We start from the raw sequence: 22792 nt of genomic DNA on the forward strand, positions 1-22792 counted from the left end.
GTAGGTGATTTATAAGACGTCCTCCTCATCAAAGTCCACTTCCGGTATTGTTTCTAGCATGGATTGGCAGACTGCCTGTCAAATCCAGCCTGCTGTCTGTTTTTACATGGTCCATGACCTGAGAATGGGTTTTACAGATGAATCAATTTAATGTCAGGGAGCCCCAGTTAAAAACTCCTCAAATGAATCCCATTCTTTTTTTTTTTTTTTTTAAATTTTTTTTTCAACGTTTATTTTTGGGACAGAGAGAGACAGAGCATGAATGGGGGAGGGGCAGAGAGAGGGAGACACAGAATCGGAAACAGGCTCCAGGCTCCGAGCCATCAGCCCAGAGCCCGACGCGGGGCTCGAACTCACGGACCGCGAGATCGTGACCTGGCTGAAGTCGGACGCTTAACCGACTGCGCCACCCAGGCGCCCCAAATGAATCCCATTCTTATTAGTAGACTAAAAAATTTATGCTTTGGCCTGCAAAACCTAATATAATTTGCTATTTAATACCTTCAAGGAAATTCTGCTGATTTTTCTGTTCCAGAAAACTAGTATCAGGACTTAGCATGACACAGAGGGGAGAGGCCCCACTGCAGGAGGAAATGCAGATGCTACCAAACAGCCAGGGCCTGATTGATATGTGTGGACAGGAGGGGGTCTGGAGGATGCTGGACCAGAAGGGTGAGTGTAAATGATAACCAGCATCTCCTGTGACTAAGGATTTAAATTTTGAATAAAATGCTTGGAATCCATCCTAACAATCTGCTGCAGTCAACTCTTGAAGCTTGGAGACAGCAACCTACTGGAGGAAGGGATGCTGGCTGTTGAGAAAGGGGTCATCAGATTCAGGTGGGCATGTTAGGATTTAGTATATGAAGGCAGGAAAAACACCAGCTAAAAGTGCTGTAGAGGGGCACCTGGCAGGCCCAGTTGAAAGAGCAAGAAAGGGTTAAAGGGATTCCATCACATGTGAGGTAAGCATGATTGCCATAATGGACAGTGAACCCAAAGGCAGTAAGGGGCTTCACCTGGCCAGATCTGTGGTTAAGACTAGGACCTCTGTATGGACAGGGTCCACACACAGGCACAGCTATAAGGTCTGTCAACTTTCTGCCCCCAGATATTACTCTTTGACTCTATGAGCAGAAAGCTAATTGAAAATCAGGATTTTCTTTGTTAGAGTGGGAATGTGAGAAGGCCAAGTTTGCAGGCCAATTTCATCTCACTGTAGGTCAAACAAGTTTGCAGACCCCTGCAGGTACCTCCCTGAGTGAATGAATTAGTACAAAGGGGTACATTAGGCAGTTGACAGCTGCCCTCCCCCCTGCACTGGATCCTTGGCTTGTGAATTAAGAGCCATAATGGCAGGAAAGGCCAAGGGGAACCTCTTGGTGTTCCCCGTTCAATACTGTGAATAAGGAGAAATGCCACAACATCTGAGGGTTGAACCATGCTTGCAGACTGTTTACAAAGGCAAACGGGCATCTGGGTGGCTCAGTTAAGCGTCCGACTTCGGCTTAGGTCATGATCTCACAGTTCGTGGGTTCGACCGCCGCATACGGCTGTGTGCTGACAGCTCAGAGCCTGGTGCCTGCTTCAGATTTTGTGTCTCCCTCTCTGCCCTCTTCCGCTTACGCTCTCTCAAAGGTGAATGTTCAAAAAAAAAATTTTTTTTTTAAACTTAGAAAGGCAAGCAAATGCCTTTTTAATTTACTTGTGTGGTTTCAGCAAACAGCAGATGCATTCTGGTAGAGGATAGTGGATGACCAGGAAATTAACCAAGTTATCTCAGCACAATTCAGTGCTTAATGAGGTGCCCTTGCCAGTATAAATCAAGTCTCCAGCACTTGAGAACTCCTGACCTAATGAATATATTTCCTTTAATCAGCATCAAGGAGGAGATTAAAAATTTTAACCTCATAACATTAGAACACATTCCCTGTCTTCTCCAGGGCTGTGGTAACTCTCCTGCTCTCTGTTAACATAGTAGAGTCTGGAGAGACACTGATCACCTTGCCGTGCTCCACTGTATTAATGACATCTTCATTGTGTTTGTTGGGGGAGGAAGCAGAATTCTGTGTGCTAAAGGGAGGAAGAATTCAGGGCTCTGCCACATCATGGAAGTTTTTTAAAGTCTGATAGTCTTGGGCACGGATAGGCAAAACTAGGGTCCTGGGGCCACATCTGGCCTGCTACCAGTTCTTTGTAAATGTTTTATTGGTACACAGCTATGTCCGTTTGTTTTGTCTGTGGCTGCTCGTGTGCTACATTGACAGAGAGGTGGGCAGTTTGATTTGAGACCATGTGGCTCACAAAGCCTCATGTATGTACAATCTGAGACTTTACAGGAAGTGTTTGCTAACTTTTGGCTTTGGGCGGATCTGGGACATTTCTTCCTCCAAAGTAAAGGTCAAGACACTTCATCACTAAAAGACATAATTTTGGGGAAGACATTTTGGAGTTTGGATTTATTTCATTACATGAAAATACTGCTCCTACCCAATTATTAGGTGACCAAAAGGCTGCAGGGGTCCTGCAAGCTGCCCTGCCATCTGCCACAGAGGACAGAGTAGGCCCCATGATCGAGGTATCTGTGTTCATAAATGGTTTTGTGTGGTGTCTCTTGACAAGTCTCAATGAACAATCCCAGCTCAGACCCTGAGTGTTATGAATCAAGGCCGTGCCCCTATATCAGAGCTATTTACTGTTCCAAACGCTCACTCTGCATTAACCACCACCCATGCTCTGTGGTGTTGGCAGAGGCATCAAATCATAAGGTTCTTTTAAGGCATCTCAGTTTTGTTTTTAGTTTTTGTGTAAAGCTGCTTGCACATACTCCATTAGATTTGCTTCCAGTATTATATTTTACATGGTATCTCTGATTTGCTTAGCTTGTTGCTGGGACTTCTTAGGACTAAAAAAAAAAAAAAACAAAAAACAAAAAACTATGGATTTTTTTTTTTTTTAAGCAAACTCTACACCCAACGTGGGGTTTGAACTCACAACCCCAAGATCAAAAGTTGCATGCTCTACCGATTGAGTCATCCATGTGCCCTAAGTGCCCCAAGAAATACTGTGGATTTTTTTATTGAGTGTGGCCTTGCTGAATTCAATAAATTTACTTATCAATGCAGTTTTATTTATTTATTTTTTTGTTTGTTTTTTTTTTTTTTTTTTTTTTTTATTTTTGGGACAGAGAGAGACACAGCATGAACGGGGGAGGGGCAGAGAGAGAGGGAGACACAGAATCGGAAACAGGCTCCAGGCTCCGAGCCATCAGCCCAGAGCCCGACGCGGGGCTCGAACTCACGGACCGCGAGATCGTGACCTGGCTGAAGTCGGACGCTTAACCGACTGCGCCACCCAGGCGCCCCATCAATGCAGTTTTAAATGTAGATTTTCTATGTAAAAAAATGCTGTTTGCAAACAATGATAGTTCTGTTTTGTTTTGTTTTTTTCCTAATCCCTATGTACTTTATTCTTTTTTTGCCTTGTGGCCTGCTCTTAGATCAAAGTTTGTCTTTTATCATTAGAAACGTGATGCTGAACAAAGTGGAGTGAGAGGACATCCTTGTTTTATTCCCAGTTTCAGAGAGAAAGCTTTTGTTATTTCTCCCTTAAAATATTGTCAGGGCACCTGGCTGGCTCAGTCAGTGGAGCATGCGACTCTTGATCTTGGGGTTATAAATTCAAGCCCCACGTTGGGTGTAGAGATGACTTTAAAAAAAAATCCTTAAGATAAAGATTGTTTTTTTGGTCTCATACCCTTTATTAAGAGAATTTGGGGCTCCTGGGTGGCTCAGTCGGTTAAGTGTCCGACTTCAGCTCAGGTCATGATCTCACGGTTTGTGGGTTTGAGCCGTGTGTTGGGCTCTGTGCTAACAGCTCAGAGCCTGGAGCCTGCTTCGGATTCTGTCTCCCTCTCTCCTCTGTCCCTCCCCGGCTTGTGCTCTGTCTCTCTGTCTCTCAAAAATGAATAAACATTCGAAAATTTAAATTAGGAGAATTTCCATTTGCTTCAGGTTTAGTATATGTACATTTTTTAATCATTAGTAAATGTTGAGTTTTAAATTATTTAATGCATTTCTCTCCTTACATTATCTTGATATTCCTTATTATCTATCTCCCAATTCACTCTTTCTCTGCAGCTAAGCCTAACTTGTTAAGCATCAGTTATGTTCTTAACTCCAGTTAAGAACTTTTAATTCTGAGGCACCTGACTGGCTTAGTTGGTGGAGTGTGCGACTCTTGATCCTGGGGCTGAGTTCAAGCCCTGTGTTGGGTGTAGAGATCATAAGTAAATAAACTTTAAAAAAAACGTTTTTAGTTCTAAAATTTGATTTTTTTACATAATGCAAAAAATTTAATTTGTTCACAGTTCTGGAGATGAGAAGTCAAAATCAAGGTGTTGGCAAGGTCATGCTTCCTCTGTAGTTGCAAGGAAGAATCCTTCCATGCCTCTTTCTAGCTTCCATGGTTGCCAGAAAACTTGGCGTTCCTTGGTTTGCAGCTGCACCATTCCTATCTATGCCTCTATTGTCACATAGCCTTCTACCTGTGTCCAAATTTTCTTCTTTATAAGTCCTTGAATTAGGGCCCACCCTAATCAAGTATGACCGCATCTTAAAATGATTGTATCTGCAGAAACCCTATTTCCAAATAAGGTCATAGTCTCAGGTCCTGGGGGTTAAAACCCGAGCGTACCTTTTTGAAGTACACACAGCTTACCCCACAATGCATCCATTCTGTTTTCTTCTGAGACTCTCCATATACCATCTCTCCTTGAACATACCAGTCACAGTTTAAAGTCGTGGTCTGATCAGTCTAATATCTGCATCTTCTTTTTCTGTGTTTATGTTGTCTGGCGTCCTTTGTTTTTTTATGCCTGGATATTTTTGATAGGGTTTAGATATTGTGTACATATATTGGAGGCATAGGATAATTACAAGACCCATGTGCTATTATCATTTAAGAGGGGATTGGTGGCAGGCATGCAGCCAGACTTCTAAAAATTACCCTGAGAACACAAAAAGCTCAAAATGGCCAATATGTACTCAGTGGAAACCATAAAATGATAACTTGAGAAGAGCCAAATCTGTGACCCAAACTCAGAAAATTCTGTAGGCACCAATTTGAATTTACACTCTGGTAGGGGTGGGAGACCATAACAAATAAATCAATAAAACATAAATAGTATATGAATTAGGGCTGAGTACAAAGAAGCAGCAGCAATCAGTAATGAGGACAAATGGTGGTGGTGCAGTTGTAGGGTGGCCAGGAGGCCTCCAAAAAGGGCCTAAAGGAGGGGAGTTCATTGGTGGTGATGCAGGGATGCTGGGCAATTGGGAAAATGGCCAGCAGAGGAAGGAGTGCAGTGCCTTAAGGCTGAGGTTGCAGACAACAGGTGTTCAGACAATACAATACCTAGGAAGCAGGGCGAGTGTAGGAAAGGACAGTGGGTGAGGATGGAATGTTGGTAGGGACTGGGGTCAAAAGTAGGGCCTATGGGCCATGTTAAGGGGGCTTTTCTGGGGTGCCTGGGTGGCTCAGTTGGTTAAGCATCTGACTTTGGTCCAGGTCATGATCTCACAGTTCCTGAGTTCGAGCCCTGCATTGGATTAACTGCTGTCAGCACAGAGCCCACTTTGGGTCCTCTGCCTCCCTCTCTCTCTGCTCCTCCCCTGCTTGTGCACTCGCTCACGCTCTCTCAAAAATAAAAACATTTAAAAACTTTTAAACAAAAAAAAAGGGGATTTTTCTGTAAGGTAAATAGGGTATCCCTGGTGCATTTTGAGCAGAATTGCTCTAATCTTCCCGTTAGAATATTCCTCTGGCTGGGTTGAGACTTGAGTGATAAATCCCTCTACAGAGCCAGGCATAGAACTTAGTCAGTCAGTCACTCCCTCATGTTAGCTGTTGGTCCTTACTTCTCCTGGGTTTTACAGCATTTTACACAAAAATTGAGGGTAAGTGGTGCCTGGCCGGCTCAGTCAGAGTATGAACTACTCAGTAGAGTGAGTGCTCTCAGTCAGTAGAGCACTCTTGATCTCAGGGTTGTAAGTTTGAGCCCCACATTGGATGTAGAGATTGCTTAAAAATTAAAAAAGTGAGAGTTAGATGCTGCTGTACATTCTGGGAAACAAATATTACAGTGTTTAAGTTACTAGTCTTAGAATAAAACAACTTTTTCTCATTAATAGGCCCTTACTTGAAAAGCTCTCCGTCAGACTACTACGCAGCAATACAAAGTAATGAAATGTGTGTGTGTGTGTGTGTGTGTGTGTGTGTGTGTGTATGAGAGGGAGAGAGAGAGAGAGAGAGAGAGAGAGAGAGAGAGAGAGAGAGAGAATAGTATTTATATATAACAGAGTTAATAGAATTATCAAACTTTTACCTTGATTATTTCTGGGTGCTGGGTTAAAAATTGATTTACTCATTATCTCTGTAATGTTCAAGTTTTCTGTTACAAGCATAAAAGATGTTTGCAATTAGAAAAAGAATAAGATTATTTAAATTTAAAAATGGGGAGGGGGTACCTGGCTGGCTCACTCAGTAGAGCATGCAATTTCTTTTTTTTAATTAAGTAATCTCTATACCCAGCTTCAAATTCATGACCCCAAGATCAAGACCCTCCTGCTTTTCTGACTGAGCCAGCTAGAAGACCAGAACATGTAACTCTTGTCAAGTAGTCAAGTAGTCACCACATTGGGCATAGCACTTAACATTAAAAGTACATATACATACATATATACGTACAATGGGGAGGGATATATATAGTCCCGAAGCAGGCACAGTCACTGGCTTTTCTCCCAGATAGTGATAAATACCAGAAAGGCAGGGTAGCCCAGTCCTTCAGAAATAGCTCAGGAGCAAGATGGCCTGTGAGAACCTCTGAGAGCCTTGGTTTCCTCCTCTGCACAGATGGAATGATACAAATTGAGTTAAGGTGTGAAATGTTTGTTAACAATGCCCTTCACATACTAAGTATTCAATTACATAGAAATCATCTTTTGCTATCTCTGGTTCTCTGGGCAGCTCCTCCTCTGGGAGAAGAGGGCAAAAGGAAGGGAATTGGGACTAAAGTCACACCCCTCCAAGGAGAACTGGGCCCGGGGAAGGGGTCTCTGAGGCACCGGGAGAGATTTCACACAGGAACCCTGAGCAGAGACCCCTCTCATTCTATGGCTACCTTTCCCTCTCCCGACTGGGGGTGGGCGTGAGGTGAGGAGGTGGGGACTGGACTTGTTTTTCATGGGAATCCACAGCCCAACTCCAGGGCCCAGCTGTCTAACACACAGGCTAACTTATTCCCCATTACCATCCCTATCACACTCCCTGACTTCTACCCATAATTAAGCCAGACCCCCCGACGTCCTCCATGAGCCTTGCCCCCTTGCCCCTTGCCCCAGCCTTGGTCAGGCAGAAGCAGCCTAAACCACCAGGTACCCACCTGTAATTGGACAAAGTCAGGCTCACTATGCTGGGCACTGAAGGAGTCCCACATATTGGAGGTGTAGGGGTTGTGGAGTCCCTCACCCCAGAGTGCTTGCTTATAGGACTTGAGGGAACTGTGCAACTTGTTCAGCCGAAATTGCAATAAAGCTGTGTTTGGCAGGTTGAGAGCAAAGCAGGACTGGGCCTGGGGTCCGCTGCCAAGTGGAGCCAGGAAACTAAAATATTATGATGGATGTGGAATGTCGTCGTGTCCAGAAACCCTTTACCGGAGCGGGCGCCCAGGTTGGAATCCCTGAATATCCAAAGTGACTTAGGTCCCATGGCACCTGGCTGGTCAGTCAGTAGAGCATGCTATTCTTGATCCCCCAGTGGTGAGTTCAAGCTCCACGTCGGGTGTAGAGAATACCAAAAAAATAGTAAATAAACTCCCCCCCCCAAAAAAAAAGTGATTTAAGCCCCCCAGGCAAGGGTGGGGTTTCCTTCTTACTAGTAAGATTTCCAACAGCAGAGCTTCTTAGGGTCGTGATGGTAGAGACCTAACTGTTTCAGGAAGAAAGCAGTTGGAAGGGGGGTGGGGCGGTACCTGATTGGCTCAGCCAGAGAAGCAGGCAACTCTTGATTTCCAGTCATGAGTTCGAGCCCCACATTGGGTGTAGAGATTATTTTTTAAGTTTATTTATTTACTTTTGGGGGGGAGGGGCAAAGAGAGAGAGGTAGAGAGAGAATCCCAAGCCGTCAGTGCAGAGCCCTATGTGGGGCTCCAACCCAGGAACTGTGAGATCATGACCTGAGCTGAAATAAAGAATCACAGGCTTAACAGACTGAGCCACCCAGGCACCCTGGTGTAGAGATTACTTAAATAAACTTAAAAACAAAAAGAAAGCAGTTTTCCCTCACTCAGAAGGTGGCATTTTGACCACGTGGCTTCCATGTCTGCCACTCTAGCCCCACCAACAGCCACAGACTTTGCTTTCCTGGTGGAGCTCATTTTTAGCTTCTCAAATGCAATCCACGCACACCAGCATCCTACATGTCCAAGGACAGGGACCTGCACCCCACTCCCCAGGGCTGCAGAGCAAGTTTGGAAGCCACCTTCTGAGGCTCTGACTCTGTGGTGCTTGTGGCTGCTGCCCTGTGTTGGGCTGCGTGCCCTGTGCTCTCAGCCTCCTGTTCCCACTCAGGAGGGGATGGTGTTTCTGCCTGTAGTGGCCGCACCTGCCTCCTTCCTCTTTGATCTCATCGCACAGGTTCCAGTCATACTGACTTGCCTCTGGTCTTTGCAAAAGGTCGATTGCACACGCTGATCTCTCCACCAGGAGAGATGTTTGCGGCTCACGCCTCTAATCGTTCACCTTTGAGGATTCAGCTCAAATGTCACCTCTTAACCCGAACACATCACCCATTGGTACCCACGCATTCCAGCCGCTGAAACACACTTGTATCTCCTTCACAGCATGCATAGGCTCAGAATCCTGGGACGTTAAGGGCCTTATAGGATGGGTCCTGGCGGTGATGAGCTTGGCACAGCCGCCAGCCTCCATGGCTCCCTGCCGCCCTTGGTCACTCAGACAGTGGCTGCACTTTCAACCAGGTGTCTTGGGTCTCACTCAGGTTCTTGAAGTTCTTGCTGCAGCTCTGGGCAAGCCTTGGAACTCTCCCCTACCTCTACCTCCTTATATATCCTGTTTGAAGGGCTCTAAGCAGATCTATGAATCTCATTTTTAGACCTCAGGGTCTGGGATGGGCTGCCAACCAGAAGATAGGGTCCTCAACTTTCAGACTCCCCTGCTATAGCCTCCTAACCCAAGTCTACAAGTCAGGGGCCTGAATTCTAGGACACATACTTTCCACAGGACCCACACCACCCTTAAGAAGTGGAGGGAGGGTTTGGAGCAGTGCACCATTAGAGAGAGCTGGCTTGAAGCAACACCAAGATGCACCAACATGGCTGTCCCATCACCCCAGATCCAGACTGTGCACCACTGTTTGGCCGAAACAGGGCAGATCTCTGCTGCTGGGCCTGCCTCCACTCCAGGGCCTATGCAGGGAGGGCTGGACTGAGTGCACCTGACTCCTTCCATCCTGGGCTATTGAGGTTGGCATGAAGGATGAGGCAGCAGGACAGATGGCTACTGAGGTGGGAGAGACATTTCCCCAGCCCCACTCTGCACATGTAGGGACCTTTCAAGTGAGGTGTTCCAGGAGTGAACTTGGACATACTGGGGGACCTAGATTTGTGCACTATGCAGGGCTCCTTGGGATGTGGCTCATAGTAGGGTCCTATAGGATAGTACCTAGGGTGGGCAGAGGGTCTCTGGGTTGGTCTGAGGGTTATATTGGGTTTTACTGGGGTGAATCAACAAAAGAATTGCTTCATTTCCTGAGTGGTGTGAATGATAGACAGTATTCACTGAGTGAGGTGGCACCTTAGTAGAGGGCGAGCCCCTGGCGGTCATTCTAGGTTAGAGGATGTCATGGGTACCTGGCTCACTGGGACTTCTAGGGTCTCTAGGCAAGGTGTGGGAATTGTAAGATCTTTTGATAGAACACTGAGGTATCTTGCACAGTGCATGGATGAGGCAAGGGATCAATCATCAGGAGGTTTTCAAAGTGGAGGGCATGTGGGGAGTGGGCCTTAGGACAGACATGCGGCCATAGGAAACCTTAGCAATCCACTGGACCCCCTACCCACCAGCCACTGAAGGGCCTGAACATTCCTGAGCAAGATGTGAGAGTCCCTGCCCAGCCTGCCTATTCCCAACCAGACCCACAGAAAGTCACAAGACCACTGGAGGGAGGAGTGAGACAGTTTAATTTAGAAATAATCTTTAGACAGTGTCCTGATCAGACAGGAGCTGAAGGGCCCAGCTTTGGAGAGAAAGGCCATCATGTAAGGGCCCCAAGGAGGGAGGGAACAGCATGGGAGCTGGTACGGAAAGTGCCACAAAGCTGGTCCTGTGCTCAGCAGGTACTGGCAGAGCCTGAGGAGAGAATGGGGTGAAGTCCTCATAGACCTGGTCACTACAAGACAACCCCCTCAGCCTCCGGAGACCCCAAGGCTGGGCTGGCTCAGGACAGTCCTGCCTGACACATGGCATAACATTTAACAACTCAAATACTATGGCCACCCTCCCTGAGTGCCTGGAAGCCTCTCAAAGAAGCCAAAGCAGCCCGTCTCACCTGGCATGATGAGTGGAGTGGCTCTCTCAGGTAAGGGGCTGAGAAAGGGACACATGAAATTAGTATCTCCCCCCCTCCCCGCCCCAAACTTCTGTCCTTATCCCGCATCAAGACTCCTGGTGCCCCCTCCCCAGGGCTTTGTGGGGCTTTGTGCTCACAGCTCCAAACCTGTTTTCAATCCTCTCTCTTTGCCCCTCCCCGCTTGAGCATGTACGCAAGTGCCCTCTGTCTCTGTCTCTCTCTCAACATAAATAAAATAAACTTTAACAAACAAAACAATACCAAGGGTTATAGCTCTCTCCCTATTTGGGGAGCTTTAGGGCTGATTATCTGTGAATAACAAATCCCACTGCAAGCCCAGGGGGCAGCCAAGAGGCTCTCCTCTTCCTCTGAATTGCAGAACTTTACCCCAAAATAGGTGTGCTTAGCTCCAGGTGCATACAACAGGGGCTCTATCTCACCTGTGCTTCTTATTGTACTTGCATTTGCATTTTCCACCTGGGAGAGGACGAGATGGTCAATGCAAAGAACCTGGGGAGCCTGGGCCATGCCCCCCCCCCCCCCCCCCCCGCCTCCCGCCCCATGCCCTGCCTGCCAGCCCACCACTCACTCAGGGCTATCAAGATTCCAGCGATGCACAGGAGCCCTCCAACAATCATCCCACCCAGCTGCAGGCTTTCCCAGTCTGGGGGAGCAGAGGGTGAGCTGGCACCAGCCTGGCTCCACTCCACTCACTCATTCAAAAGATATTTATCATCACCTGCTTGTACAAATGCACTTGCATTCCAGGCAACAAGAAAGACAAGTCAGTAAATAGATACACCGTATAATATCTGGTGGCAACAGCACTAGGGGAAAAACATAAGCAGAAGGGCACAGAAAAAGAAGGAAGTCTTTTCTGAAAGGTGGCACTTGAGCTGAAGCTAGGGGGGAGATGAGTGTGTAGGGATACTAGAGGACAGTGCCAGGCCAAGGAAGAGGAAACCCGCCTGGGGTTGGGGGGGGGGAGCTGTAGGGCAAAGAGCCAGGTGCTGGGGAAGGCGGCAAGTGAGAGAGTAAAGGGAGGATCAGGTGAGATACCTGGGGACCCAAGAGCCTCCAGCCCCTCCCCCACAAATCTTCCTAAATATCCTGTGGGCACCTTCCCTCCTTGCTGGAATGAAGTTCTCCCAAAGATCATGTTGCATGTTGGCCTTTCACTCTTTTCATAGACCATGCTGACTCTGCAATCCCCAGTCCCAGCCCCATCTTGCTGCTCTTCCCTCATCAGCCTTCACTAAGCTCTAGCAAAGAGGTCCAGCCAGGGTAGGCAAAGGTAGGGTAGGGGTGCGGGTGAGGGATATCAGCTCTTACCATAATAGAAGGGACTGTCTTTATCTGTGGGAAAGGGGGAAAAGAAAAAAAAAAAAAAAAAAGAAATAAGGACCAGAACCAGGAGGCAGCATGGGGAGTCTTAGAGGGAAAATGTGGGGCAGCAGGAGCAGGGCAGTTTGGGGCCTCACTCACCGACCAGATCATTGGCTTCCAAGGCAGGCAGGCCTGGGTGGGAAAAAGCAGAGGGATCTGTATTAATTCGTGACACTGGTCTCAAAATGAATCAGCAGGCAGGACCTCAGCCCAGAAGGGCAAAGATGAGAACCGGCCTCATGGGTAGGGGGGACCCTGGAGTCACCAGTTCCCTTCCTTCTTCACACCTTTCCCAGCCCCATACAACCCTGGGATTTGATCTCTCACCCCATAGCCATGCCCCCCCTCTCCAACTCGCCCTTCCTGCTATTTCTCTTGCTTCCTGCTAGCCTTTCTTGCATATGAAATGGGATGGTGTGTTGGTATCTTTTTACCCTCTTCTGAGAAGCTTCCTACACAGACTCTGGCCAATGCCCTGTTAGGGAATAGGGAAAGCTTCTCTCTCTCTCTCTTTTTAAAGTTTATTTGTTTATTTTGAGAGAGAGAGTGTGAGTGGGGGAGGGACACAGGGAGAGGGAGAATCCCAAGCAGGCTCAGCATCGTCATTGCAAAGCCCAATGCAGGGCTCAAACCTATGAACCGTGAGATCATGACCTGAGCCGAAGTCGGACACTTAACTGACTGAGCTACCAGGCGCCCCAGGAAGTGCTTCTCTCTTTATGCCAACAGATGGTTACCGTTTTCCAAAATTCAGTTATGTAGGACAATTTTGCAATATCCACGTCCTAACTGTATTATTATTTCCTTAGTGCCGCTCTTTAAATTGATGGTTTAAACGAAAACATATTTGTTTGACATCAGGTACCCCCCCCCCTTTGGGAGATGCTGCCCTCGCTTTCACTGCCTTGGTGGGAGGGTGAGTGGCAGCAGGTTCACTTCTGGGGGCAGGGGGGACTCACCTGCCAATGTGAGGAGAAGGGCCCGGGTCACCCTCTTCATGATACAGCTTCAGGGCAGGGCTGCAGGGGAGGGGGACAGGCTGGGGTCAGATAGCCCTGATCTGCCAGAGGCTCACAGTCCCTGAGGCAAAGAACCAGGGCACAAATCCCAAGGGTGCACTTGGCTTATGAGGTGGTTTGGGGAAAGTTACCAATTTCTAGTAGTAATGACTAGTGGAGTGACATATATTGAGCTACTACTAGTTAAGTATTTAGAACAGTGCTTGCACGTAGTAAGTGGTTTGTTAAAGTCTTCGTTAAAGTCTTTAATCAGGTGCCTGGCTCTCGGTCAGAGGAGCAGAGCTACTGTGCTAACTCAGGTTTTGGTGCCTGCCTTCCTAACCCCCACTCAAAAGGCGAAGGCACCCTGAGCTACTTTTCCCAAAGGTCTGGGCCTCAGGCACTATCAGGATGAATTCCAAGATAGTCTCTGCAAAGGGCCACCCTGGGCTGAGCAGCAGAGGAGGGAGCAGCTGAGCAGGCGAAAGGTGGTGGTGGAGGCAGGTGAGAGCCACCCACCTCAGCCCCAGCCAGGGATCTTGTTCCAAGGCGGCCCCAAATTCCACTCTGAGTACAGACTGCTATTGACAGGAAACTGACAGATGGAAGGATCATTACTCCTTTTTTCTTTCTCCTTGGGGTGAGAACTATCCATGTCCCTATTTACTAGTTCAGAGGGTGGCTGTTTCCTTGAGATAAGACCCCTTCCCGCTTTCTGCATGTTGTTGGCTGCAGGCAAGCATAGGGATTGTCAGCTGTTGCAAACTGAAGCCCTCGTTGTGATCTGCTGAGCCCAAAGGGCTGGAACTCTAATCCCCTCAAAACCACCGATCAGCTGTGTGACTCTGGGTTACTTAACCACTCTGCGCTTCAGTGTCCTGTAAAACGAGGATAATTAATAGTAACTGCAAAAGGTTATGATTGAATTAAATGAGTTACTGTATGTGAAGCCTAAGAATAATGCCTAGCACATAGTAAGGAATGAAATGTGTGTTACGATAAACAAATACATAGCCCTTTACTTGCTAGGTGGAATGTTGCCTGATTCGTGAATCGCTTAATAAAGCCAATTTGATACATAAATACATGCATACATAGGTCCTTTTGTCCTGGATGGGAGGACTATTAATGTGCAGCTTCTGGACGTGGGAGTTTGTCGGCTTTTAACAGTCTCTGCAGCTAGCCCTCCCTTGGACTCGTCCCCCCCTCACCACCCTCAATAATGAGGGTTGCAACTCCACTTTACATACTCCTTAGCCAAAGCCTGGCTTCTGTTTCCTACAGCCCCTAACCCTAACCCACGGTCCATATGATGGTGGTCATAGAGCAAGTAGCCTCCAATCCTCAAAACCCTCAAACATGCATCCTATTACTGATGATACCCAGGCACCTGCCACCCCTTCCTCAGACAGGTACCTCCTCCACCCTCACCCTTCTTCCACCACCCTTCTGCTTAGCAGCCCTGAAATCCTAGCAGACACTTGCTTACCTGCGAGCCAGGTGCAAAAGGCAGGTTTGGAGAGGTTGCTGGGGCTGTGTTGAATCCAGGTGGGTTCTGCCTCTTTAAACCCAGCAACCCCGCCCAGGGCAACAATGCCATCAGGCAGGAGGGAACTAGTCAGATTCCTTGAGATTGCTGTAGCTCCTTCTCCACCCCCCCCCCCATTCCTCGTGCTCTGGAGACAGCTTGTCCTGCCACACCCCATGCAGAGCTGAACTCCTAGGGGCCCCAGGGCCATCAGAGGCTAAGGTGGTGGTGGGAGAGGGATGGGCCGGGTCTCAGACCTTTCTCTTGAGCAGAAGGTGGACTTGCAGCTTCTTTAGCTCACCTAGATCCTAAAAGAGGGGTCCAGAGGGGGCTGGGACACAGGATGTTTCTGGGTTCTTGTGTCAGCAGTGGAGGTTCCAGGACTTCTGTGTGGGGTGTAATCAGATCAACTAGGAGTCAGGGACTGGCCTGAGGCTCCATTTGCTCAATGGTCCCATTGCTCTTCCCTGGACTGGATGTTTATTGAGTGGGAGGGCTGGGGCTGGTGGCACCCTTCAGGATCGCCCACCCTCTGACCAGGCCCTGACACCCATTTATTCCAGGGAAACTGATGGCTGGGATTAGAAACCATCCTGGCCTAGGGTGGTTTCCTGCCTACTCCATGGAGTATGGGAGGAGGGATGGTACCAGGAGGAAGACTGTCAGCTCAGGCTGAAGAATGGGCTGCTTCCCTCTGTGCACCCCCATATCTGCCTCATGTGGTGCTGGCCAAACTCCTCTTTCGCCCCTCACCCCACCACATGCTTTTGGCCTGTGCCCTTGGCCCTATTCTGCTCTCCCTCCTCCCCAATTCCTCTGTGTTTGCTGCTTTTACCACTGGATGGTGATCAGCTGAAGGCAGGACTGTTGCCTCCCTTAATCCCCATGGCCAGTCATAGACACCAATAAATAGATTTTGATTGAATTGTTGAATCAATGAGGACAAGAAGCCACCAGAGGCTCCCAGTGCTGGGGGTCAAGGGGGAAAACAAAGCCTTGAAAGGCAGGGCGGGGAGGAAGAGGGAGGATATTCCTGGTGTGAACATTACACCTCCTCATGAAAACCTTCCATGGTGCTCCCTGTCTTCAAGTTTCAGTTTCTACAGAGTTCAAGTCCAGGGGCTCTGGGGCCAGGAAGAGCTAGAGTTGATGCCCAGCCTGCCATTTGCTCAATGGGTGAGATGAGGTAGCTCCTTCATCATCCTGAGTCTGTTTCCTTTCTTCTAAAGTGGAGTTAATGACAGGACTTCTCTTCAAGGTTCGGGGTGTAGGTCCTGCCCTCAATATGTATTTGTGGAGTGAATGCCTCCTAGGTCTGGCATGAGGAAAGTTTGTTAACCTCAAGATTCAGAAGAACCACTAATTGCACATACTTTGGAGTCAAATCCAGGCTCTGTTGGTTAGTTGCTATGTGCACTGGAACAGCTAATTTCCCCTCTTCCTGCCTATTTATTCATCCATAAAGTAGGAACCATGACCGTGCCTACTCTGAATGTTTGTGGTGATGACGACATCTGATTGTGCTGCTCAGTTCACTGTAACTATAGCTGTGAATGGCCCTGATATACACACTGAGACATCTGCAGCATAAGAGGAAGGGGGTCATCAGTACAGACACCCCTGTGAAGAAACCACATTCCAGAGAAGAGAAAGGTCTTGTTCAAGGTCACACTGTGCCTTGGTAGCAGAGTGGAGCTCTCAGCCCAACCTATCAAACCCTTCGGTTGAGTTCTTCTGCCCCGTCAGGCTCCAGGGAGGAATAAGCAGAAATGAAGCAGGCATTTGTAAAAAGGGGACACTTGGAAGTCCCGAGTGCCCTTTTTGCTTTGGGAGGTCTCCAGGAAGTATGAAAAGGACCTCAGATCCACTTCAAAGGCCCTAGCACTTTTGCCCTACCCTGCACCTTCTGCCCTCTTCAGGGATCCTGCACTCCCATCTGTCACCATGAGATATTATCGTCTTTTTTTTAAGCTTATTTATTTATTTTGAGAGAGAGTGAGCGAGAGAGAGCCAAGGAGGGGCAGAGAGAGGGGGAGAGAGAATCCCAAGGAGGCTCCACGCTGTTAATGTAGAGCCTAATGTGGCGCTGGAACCCATAAACCGTGAGATCATGACCTGAGCCGAAACCAGGAGCTGGACACTTAACCAAATGAGCCACCCGGGTGACTCAGAGATTTTATCTTTTTTTTTTTTTTTTAATTTTTTTTTTAAATTTTTTTTAATTTTTTTTTTAACGTTTATTTATTTTTGAGACAGAGAGAGACAGAGCATGAACGGGGGAGGGTCAGAGAGAGGGAGACACATAATCTGAAACAGGCTCCAGGCTCTGAGCTGTCAGCACAGAGCCGGACGCGGGGCTCGAACTCACGGACCGCGAGATCATGACCTGAGCCGAAGTCGGCCGCTTAACCGACTGAGCCACCCAGGCGCCTGATTTTATCATCTTTAACAGGTAGAAAGAAAACTTCACCTGAACTAGGTGGTATTGACACTAGTCCAAGGTAAAGGAGGGGTAGGTTGAGCCTGGGGCAGAACCAGGGAGAGGGAGCCCAGCTGCCCGTGTGACTTCTGCAAGCACAATGGTAAGTCACCACCTCATCTTTTCCTTTTGCCAAAACTGACTGTAGGTGTAAGGTGCACCGTGGCTGAGTGGTAAGTACATCTGTCTCCTCTGAGGGACCTCAAAGGCCGGCCATTCACTCAGTGGCAGGCAGCAATGCCTTCTATGCTGGAAGTGGTACAAAGTCAGTTCCCAGGTTAGTGAATTTATCTTCTAAGACTTAAAATCAGCACTTATGGATGGTCATGAAATTGGGTGTTGAAACCTTCAGAAGTTTTGCATGGTAAGAAGTGTTTACTAAACTGTCTTTTCATTCATTAGGAGTGTTTAGGATGAACAGTTGCCCTCTCAACTGAGAGGCTGGACTGGCAGTGAAGGCTGTTTTCAGGAAATTACTTTCAAGGTGGGCTGGCCACTTGCCCTGATTCTTGGACATGCATTCCTCATCAGAATCTCTGGAGCCATCCATCTGGGTCTGATTTCTTTCTCTTTCTTTTTTTTTAAATTAAAACAAAAAAAAATTTTTTAACCTTTATTTATTTTTGAGAGAGAGAGAGAGAGAGAGAGAGAGTGCAAGTGGGGTGGGGGTGGGGGAGGAACAGAGAGGGAGACACACAATCTAAAGCAGGCTCTAGGCCGTCGCGGGGCTCAAGCTCACAAACTGAGAGTTCATGACCTGAACTCTCACAAACTGAGAGTTCATGACCTGAGCCGAAGTCAGACGTTCAACTGAATGAGCCACCCAGGCACCCTGGGTCTGATTTCTTATCTACCAAATGGGAGAGCTGGGTAAGAGGCAACTGAGGCTTCCAGGAAAATCATACCTTGGGTGATGAAAGGCTGAGAGGAGTGGGTGATGGGGAGCCACACTTAGTTGGGTGGGTGCAGATGACAGCCTGGAGGTATTAAAGTTGAGAGAGAGAGAAACCTGTGATCCAGCTCTGAACACTTTCTTCCCCTTCTGAAGTCAGCGTTGCAAAGGATTACAAAGGAGGGAAGTCTGTTGCCAAGAGTGGCTGCCTGAGAATCAGCACTGACGCCCAGGGTCCCGCCTCTGCTCATGTCAATCACTGCCACAGCTCCTTACAGTCCCAAACTGCTTTTCCCCTTCTGCAAGCACTAACTATTGCTCTGTGAAAAACAGAGATGCATCCTGAAAACCATTCACTGCACTGAGAAAAGGTAATAAAACAGGGATTATCTAAGATTGTCCAGAGGTAAAATAAAAAGGAAGTGGCTGGTATCTTGCCCGGCACATGGCGGGAGCACAATGTGTTTTTTCCTGCCTCCCAAGATGGAATGAATGTCACAGACATCAACAGGCTGATTGTCTATTTCGAGGGGGTCTGGTAGAGTAGGGAAAAGACCCCATTCATGAGGGGAGAGGTTATTCCAGTTGTCTCCGATGTTTCCTTCCTTTGAGAAATACACACTAAATTCCCACCCAGACCCACTTCCTGTGCTCTGTCTCCCTCGGGAGCCCCCCACCCTCCTTCCCCCCTCCCTGCATTTTCAGCAAGTTCCCCTATGTGTGTTCAGAGTGCTGGTCTGAGGCCTTTAACGATGGGGGGTTGAGGGGGTGGAGCTAGAAACACAGCCTGTGTGAGAGAAGGTTAGCGGGTGTAAGGGTGCAAGGGCGGCCATCTGAAGGGTAGCGGCGGTCTGAGGGCTCACTTTTCAGGAGTCAGGCCTTGGCTGACTTGTGAGTTGGGGAGGCATCAGGAAGGGCCCTCTGCTGCGGATTCTAAGTCTGGGAGAGGGGATAAGGAAACGGTGCAGGGGGGGGATCTCACGAAGGGGGATATGTGGGTGTGTGTGCCACTCCCCTGAAGAGTGTGTAGTGAAGTCTTGGCTCTCTTAGGTCCAGTCTGGCCTCCAGAGATGACTCCTCCACGTCTAGGAAGCTCCTTCCTAGAGGCTATTCATTACCACCCTCCCACTTCACGCAAAGGACTGAGAAATAGCCAATCAGAATAGGACCGCGGTGGCTTCCAGCCAATCAGCATTAAAGGAGGGCTGTAGCGGCCCGGCCGCGGGTGAAGCCGCCTGCGAGGCTAGGGCCCAGGCAGTGTGGGCGGGGCTTTCTTGTAGCGGAAGCGGTTCTGTCCCTCTTCGCGAGGATTGGCTGCTCCGGTTCAACTGCGTGCTGTCAAGTAGCCTCCCTATTACGCATGCGCAGTCACTCAGGTGCTCTTCGTAGCCCAGTAAAGGTCGGCTCTCCGGTCAAGTCGCGCAGTGTCTTTGTCCATCCATTCATAAGTTCGCGCTCCCATAATGGTCACAGTCTTCCGGAAGTCGTGGTCTTCAGTAACTGGGACCCTAGAGGCTGAAGGATAGCTGAGGTGAAGGGACAGGACAGCTGGTGAGCCCAGAGCAGGTAAGGTAAGATAAGAGCAGGGCTGCCTGTTGAACAGGCAGGAGGAGGCGGGCTGCGTGAAGTGAGGCCAGAAAGCTGCCAGGGGACCTTGGACTTGGGGAGCGCTTCAAACTGAGGGCAAATTACAAGCCTGAAGACCTGTGCAAAAGGAGAGAAGCGGAAACGGTTCACCGAACTGAGGCCAGGCGACGTCACTTCTCGTTGACCTTTCATTGGGCTTCTGTTAGAGCTCAGTAATGCTTTCCTCCCACCCACAGGTCCACAGGCCCCTTAGCATCCTTGTCCAACTGCTGCTTGTGTCTCTAATCAACCAGACTTAGCAGCTGTCCTCTTCATTTCCCAGGGGTACTCGATAGTCAACAACTTGTAACATAAACCTTCCTGTTGTCACACACACACACACACACACACACACACACACACATTCACAACCTATTTCAGAGTTCCTTATCTCAGGTCACCCCCTTATCCACGTGTCGCACAGGCTACCGCTAAGCACGTAAGGAAAGGGCACAGGCACCTCTCACCCTGGCCGACAGCAGCTTCGTCTACAAGAGCAGCCTAAGCGAGTGCTTGCTACTTGGCAGGCTGTTTTCCAGGACTTTGCACGTGTTAACTCATGTCATCCTCACAACAGCCTATCTAGAGAGGATTCATCACCCGATTTCAGGATGAGGAGGTGAAGTGAATGGTTAAGTGAAGCTCTGGGCCACACAGCTGGAAGTGGCTACTTGGCCCCAGAGCTGGCTTTTAACCACCACTCTCCACAGTAAACTGTGCACATGATTTATTTCTAATATGATTTTATTTTATTAGAAAATTATTTATTTATTTAGAGAGAGAGTGTGTGTACATGAGCCAGGGGAGGGGCAGAGGGAGAGAGGGAGAGAGAGAAGCCCAAGCAGGCTCTGTGCCACTAGTGTTTTAATATGATTTTATAACAGTTCTGTTGAGAAATGATTCACCTACCATACAATTACCCCATTTAAAGTGTACAGTTTAGGGGTGCCTGCTTAAGATTCTCTCTCTTTCCCCCTCTGCCTTTCTCCCCTGCTTGTGTTTTCTCTCTCTCTCTAAAATAAAAATTAAAGGGGTGCCTGAGTGACTCAGTTGGTTAAGCATATGACTTTGGCTCAGGTCATGATCTCATGGTTCATGAGTTCCAGCCCTTCATTGGGCTCTCTGCTGTCAGTGCAGAGCCTGGAGCCTGCTTCAGATTCTGTGTCTCCTTCTCTCTCTGCCTCTCCCCTGCTCATGTTCTGTCTCTTTCTCTCTCAAAATAAATAAACATTAAAAAAAAATTAAAAGAAAATAAAGTGTACAATTCAATGTTTTTTTTGGTATGTTCACAGAGCTTGTACACATTATTTTTAAAAATATATTTCTCTTTGATGTATGTGATTTTTATGCAGATAATGTCTAAATATTTTTTTAAATTTGTTTTTAAATTTATTTTTATCTTTTAAAATTAATTTATTTTTAGAAAGAGAGAGTGAGAGCAGGGGAGGGGCACAGAGAGAGGGAGAGAGAGAATCCCAGGCACATGGTCAGGGTGCAGAGCCCGATGTGGGGCTCGAACCCACGAAACCGTGAGATGACCTGAGTCGAAATCAAGAGTTGGTCGCTTAGCCAACTGAGTCACCCAGGTGCCCCTAAAAAAATTTTTTTTAAGTAATTTCTATAGACAATGTGGGGCTCAAACTCACAACCCCAAGATCAAGAGTCACATACTCTACAGGTTAAACTAGCCTGGCACCCCTAGATATTTTGAATCAGTGAATGTACTTTTTATTTTCACTAGGGTGCCAATTGTCAAAAAGTTGGTATCACTACACAAGTACTATGTATGCCATGCTTTTTAAAATAAGTTATAGGGGTTCCTGGCTGGATCAGTTGGTAGAGTGTGAGACTCTTGACCTTGGGGGTCATGAGTTCAAGCCCCACCTTGGGGGTAGAGTTTATAAAAAAAAAAAAAGAAAGAAAAGAATATAAGTAATAATTTGATTTTGCAACTTTCAAAGTATTTTCACTCTAATATAATTACTTGATATCTATTTAATAATTCCACATGTATTTTGAATCGCACTACAGTTTTGGCACTTTTCCAGGAACTGGGGGTTCTGAACCAGGCAATGCAAAGCTCTGGCCTTGAGTGGCTGGCATCACAGTGAGGACAGTGAGCTGGAAAAAGAAATAGATGGCACAGTATTTCAAGTACTGATTGACAGGTGTAGTGAAGACACAAAGTGGCTGAGATACAGAGTGATGGGGAGGAGAGACAGCTTTCTTAGACTGGTAGGTCAGAATTGGTCAGTGATAGAAACGTAGGTTTAAAACATTTCTATGCCACAGTCATAAATTTTCCTTTGCCACTTTTTTTCTGGCTAAACTGAGCCAATGAAGTCAAACATACCCAGATTTTAGATTAGAGCATAATTTACAAAAAGGGTTTCTTATCTAGAGCCAGTGCCTTTCATTCCAAGAAATGTCTCTCCATCAAATCTGTTTATCTTGTTAAAACAAGACAACAGGCCCCCATATGGAGATACTTCTGCTAAGCCACATCACCAAACTTAGACTTAATTTAATTACAGTTTGACTCTGAAATGGAATCTTAAACCAGTCAATCAGGAACTACCTGATCAGCAGTAGAGGGGTAATCTGCCTGATAACCCCTGCCTTCTCTTAAAGGAAAGTGACCTTGGCACAGCCAATCCACTTTTTGCTAGTATAACTTCTTTGTTTCCTCTCCCTTTTGCCTATAAAAGTCTCTTATTTCACCTCGGACCTCCTTTCTTTCTGCTAGATGGGATGTTGCCAGATTCATGAATCACTGAATAAAGCCAATAAATAAGATCGTTAAAATTTACTCGGTTGAATTTTGTTTTTTTAACAATCTATCTCTTTATATAAGTTATAATAAGTGTCTGATAAGGAAAATTACGTAGTTATTTGGCAGTATTAGAATAAAAGAATGATTTTACTGGCATTGTTAAAGTTGAAAGACTAAAAACCGTGTTCGTGTGTTTGAGAGACCAAAGGCACTATGATTGGAAAGGGTCTGCACTGAAGCTGGTTTTAGTTCTGTGTTTGTTAGCAATGTTGACTATGAATGTCAGTAGTTTCTAGAAGCTTGTCTGTTAAGTTGAAGAAAGCATTGAATTTGTGACCGCTTGAAATCTGGATTCAAATGCAGTCAAAGCTGGACAAAGTCTTTGTTGTCTCCACTGCATTAGCTAATTTAAAAACCCTGCAACATTTTGCAGTTTCACCAGTACACAAAGGCACTTAGTGTT

At 47.3% G+C, this 22792-nt stretch overlaps 1 protein-coding gene across 1 annotated transcript; it reads right to left on the reverse strand.

Annotated features, from left to right (window-relative positions):
• Positions 1–10246: 10246 nt before the first annotated feature.
• Positions 10247–13169, reverse strand: FXYD4 (FXYD domain containing ion transport regulator 4). Its single transcript, XM_047073134.1, has 7 exons — positions 12993–13169; positions 12133–12165; positions 11980–12003; positions 11237–11311; positions 11088–11124; positions 10627–10664; positions 10247–10427 (listed from the first exon to the last, which is right to left on the reverse strand). The coding sequence occupies exons 1-7, from the start codon at positions 13030–13032 to the stop codon at positions 10408–10410; spliced, it is 267 nt and encodes an 88-aa protein (XP_046929090.1). The 5' UTR covers positions 13033–13169; the 3' UTR covers positions 10247–10407.
• Between the last annotated feature and the right edge of the window lie 9623 nt (positions 13170–22792).

This window comes from Lynx rufus, unplaced genomic scaffold, assembly GCF_022079265.1.
Source record: "Lynx rufus isolate CCGP_SWC_20201006 ecotype Redwood Valley unplaced genomic scaffold, mLynRuf1.p SCAF_11, whole genome shotgun sequence".
NCBI classification, from domain to species: Eukaryota; Metazoa; Chordata; class Mammalia; order Carnivora; family Felidae; genus Lynx; species Lynx rufus.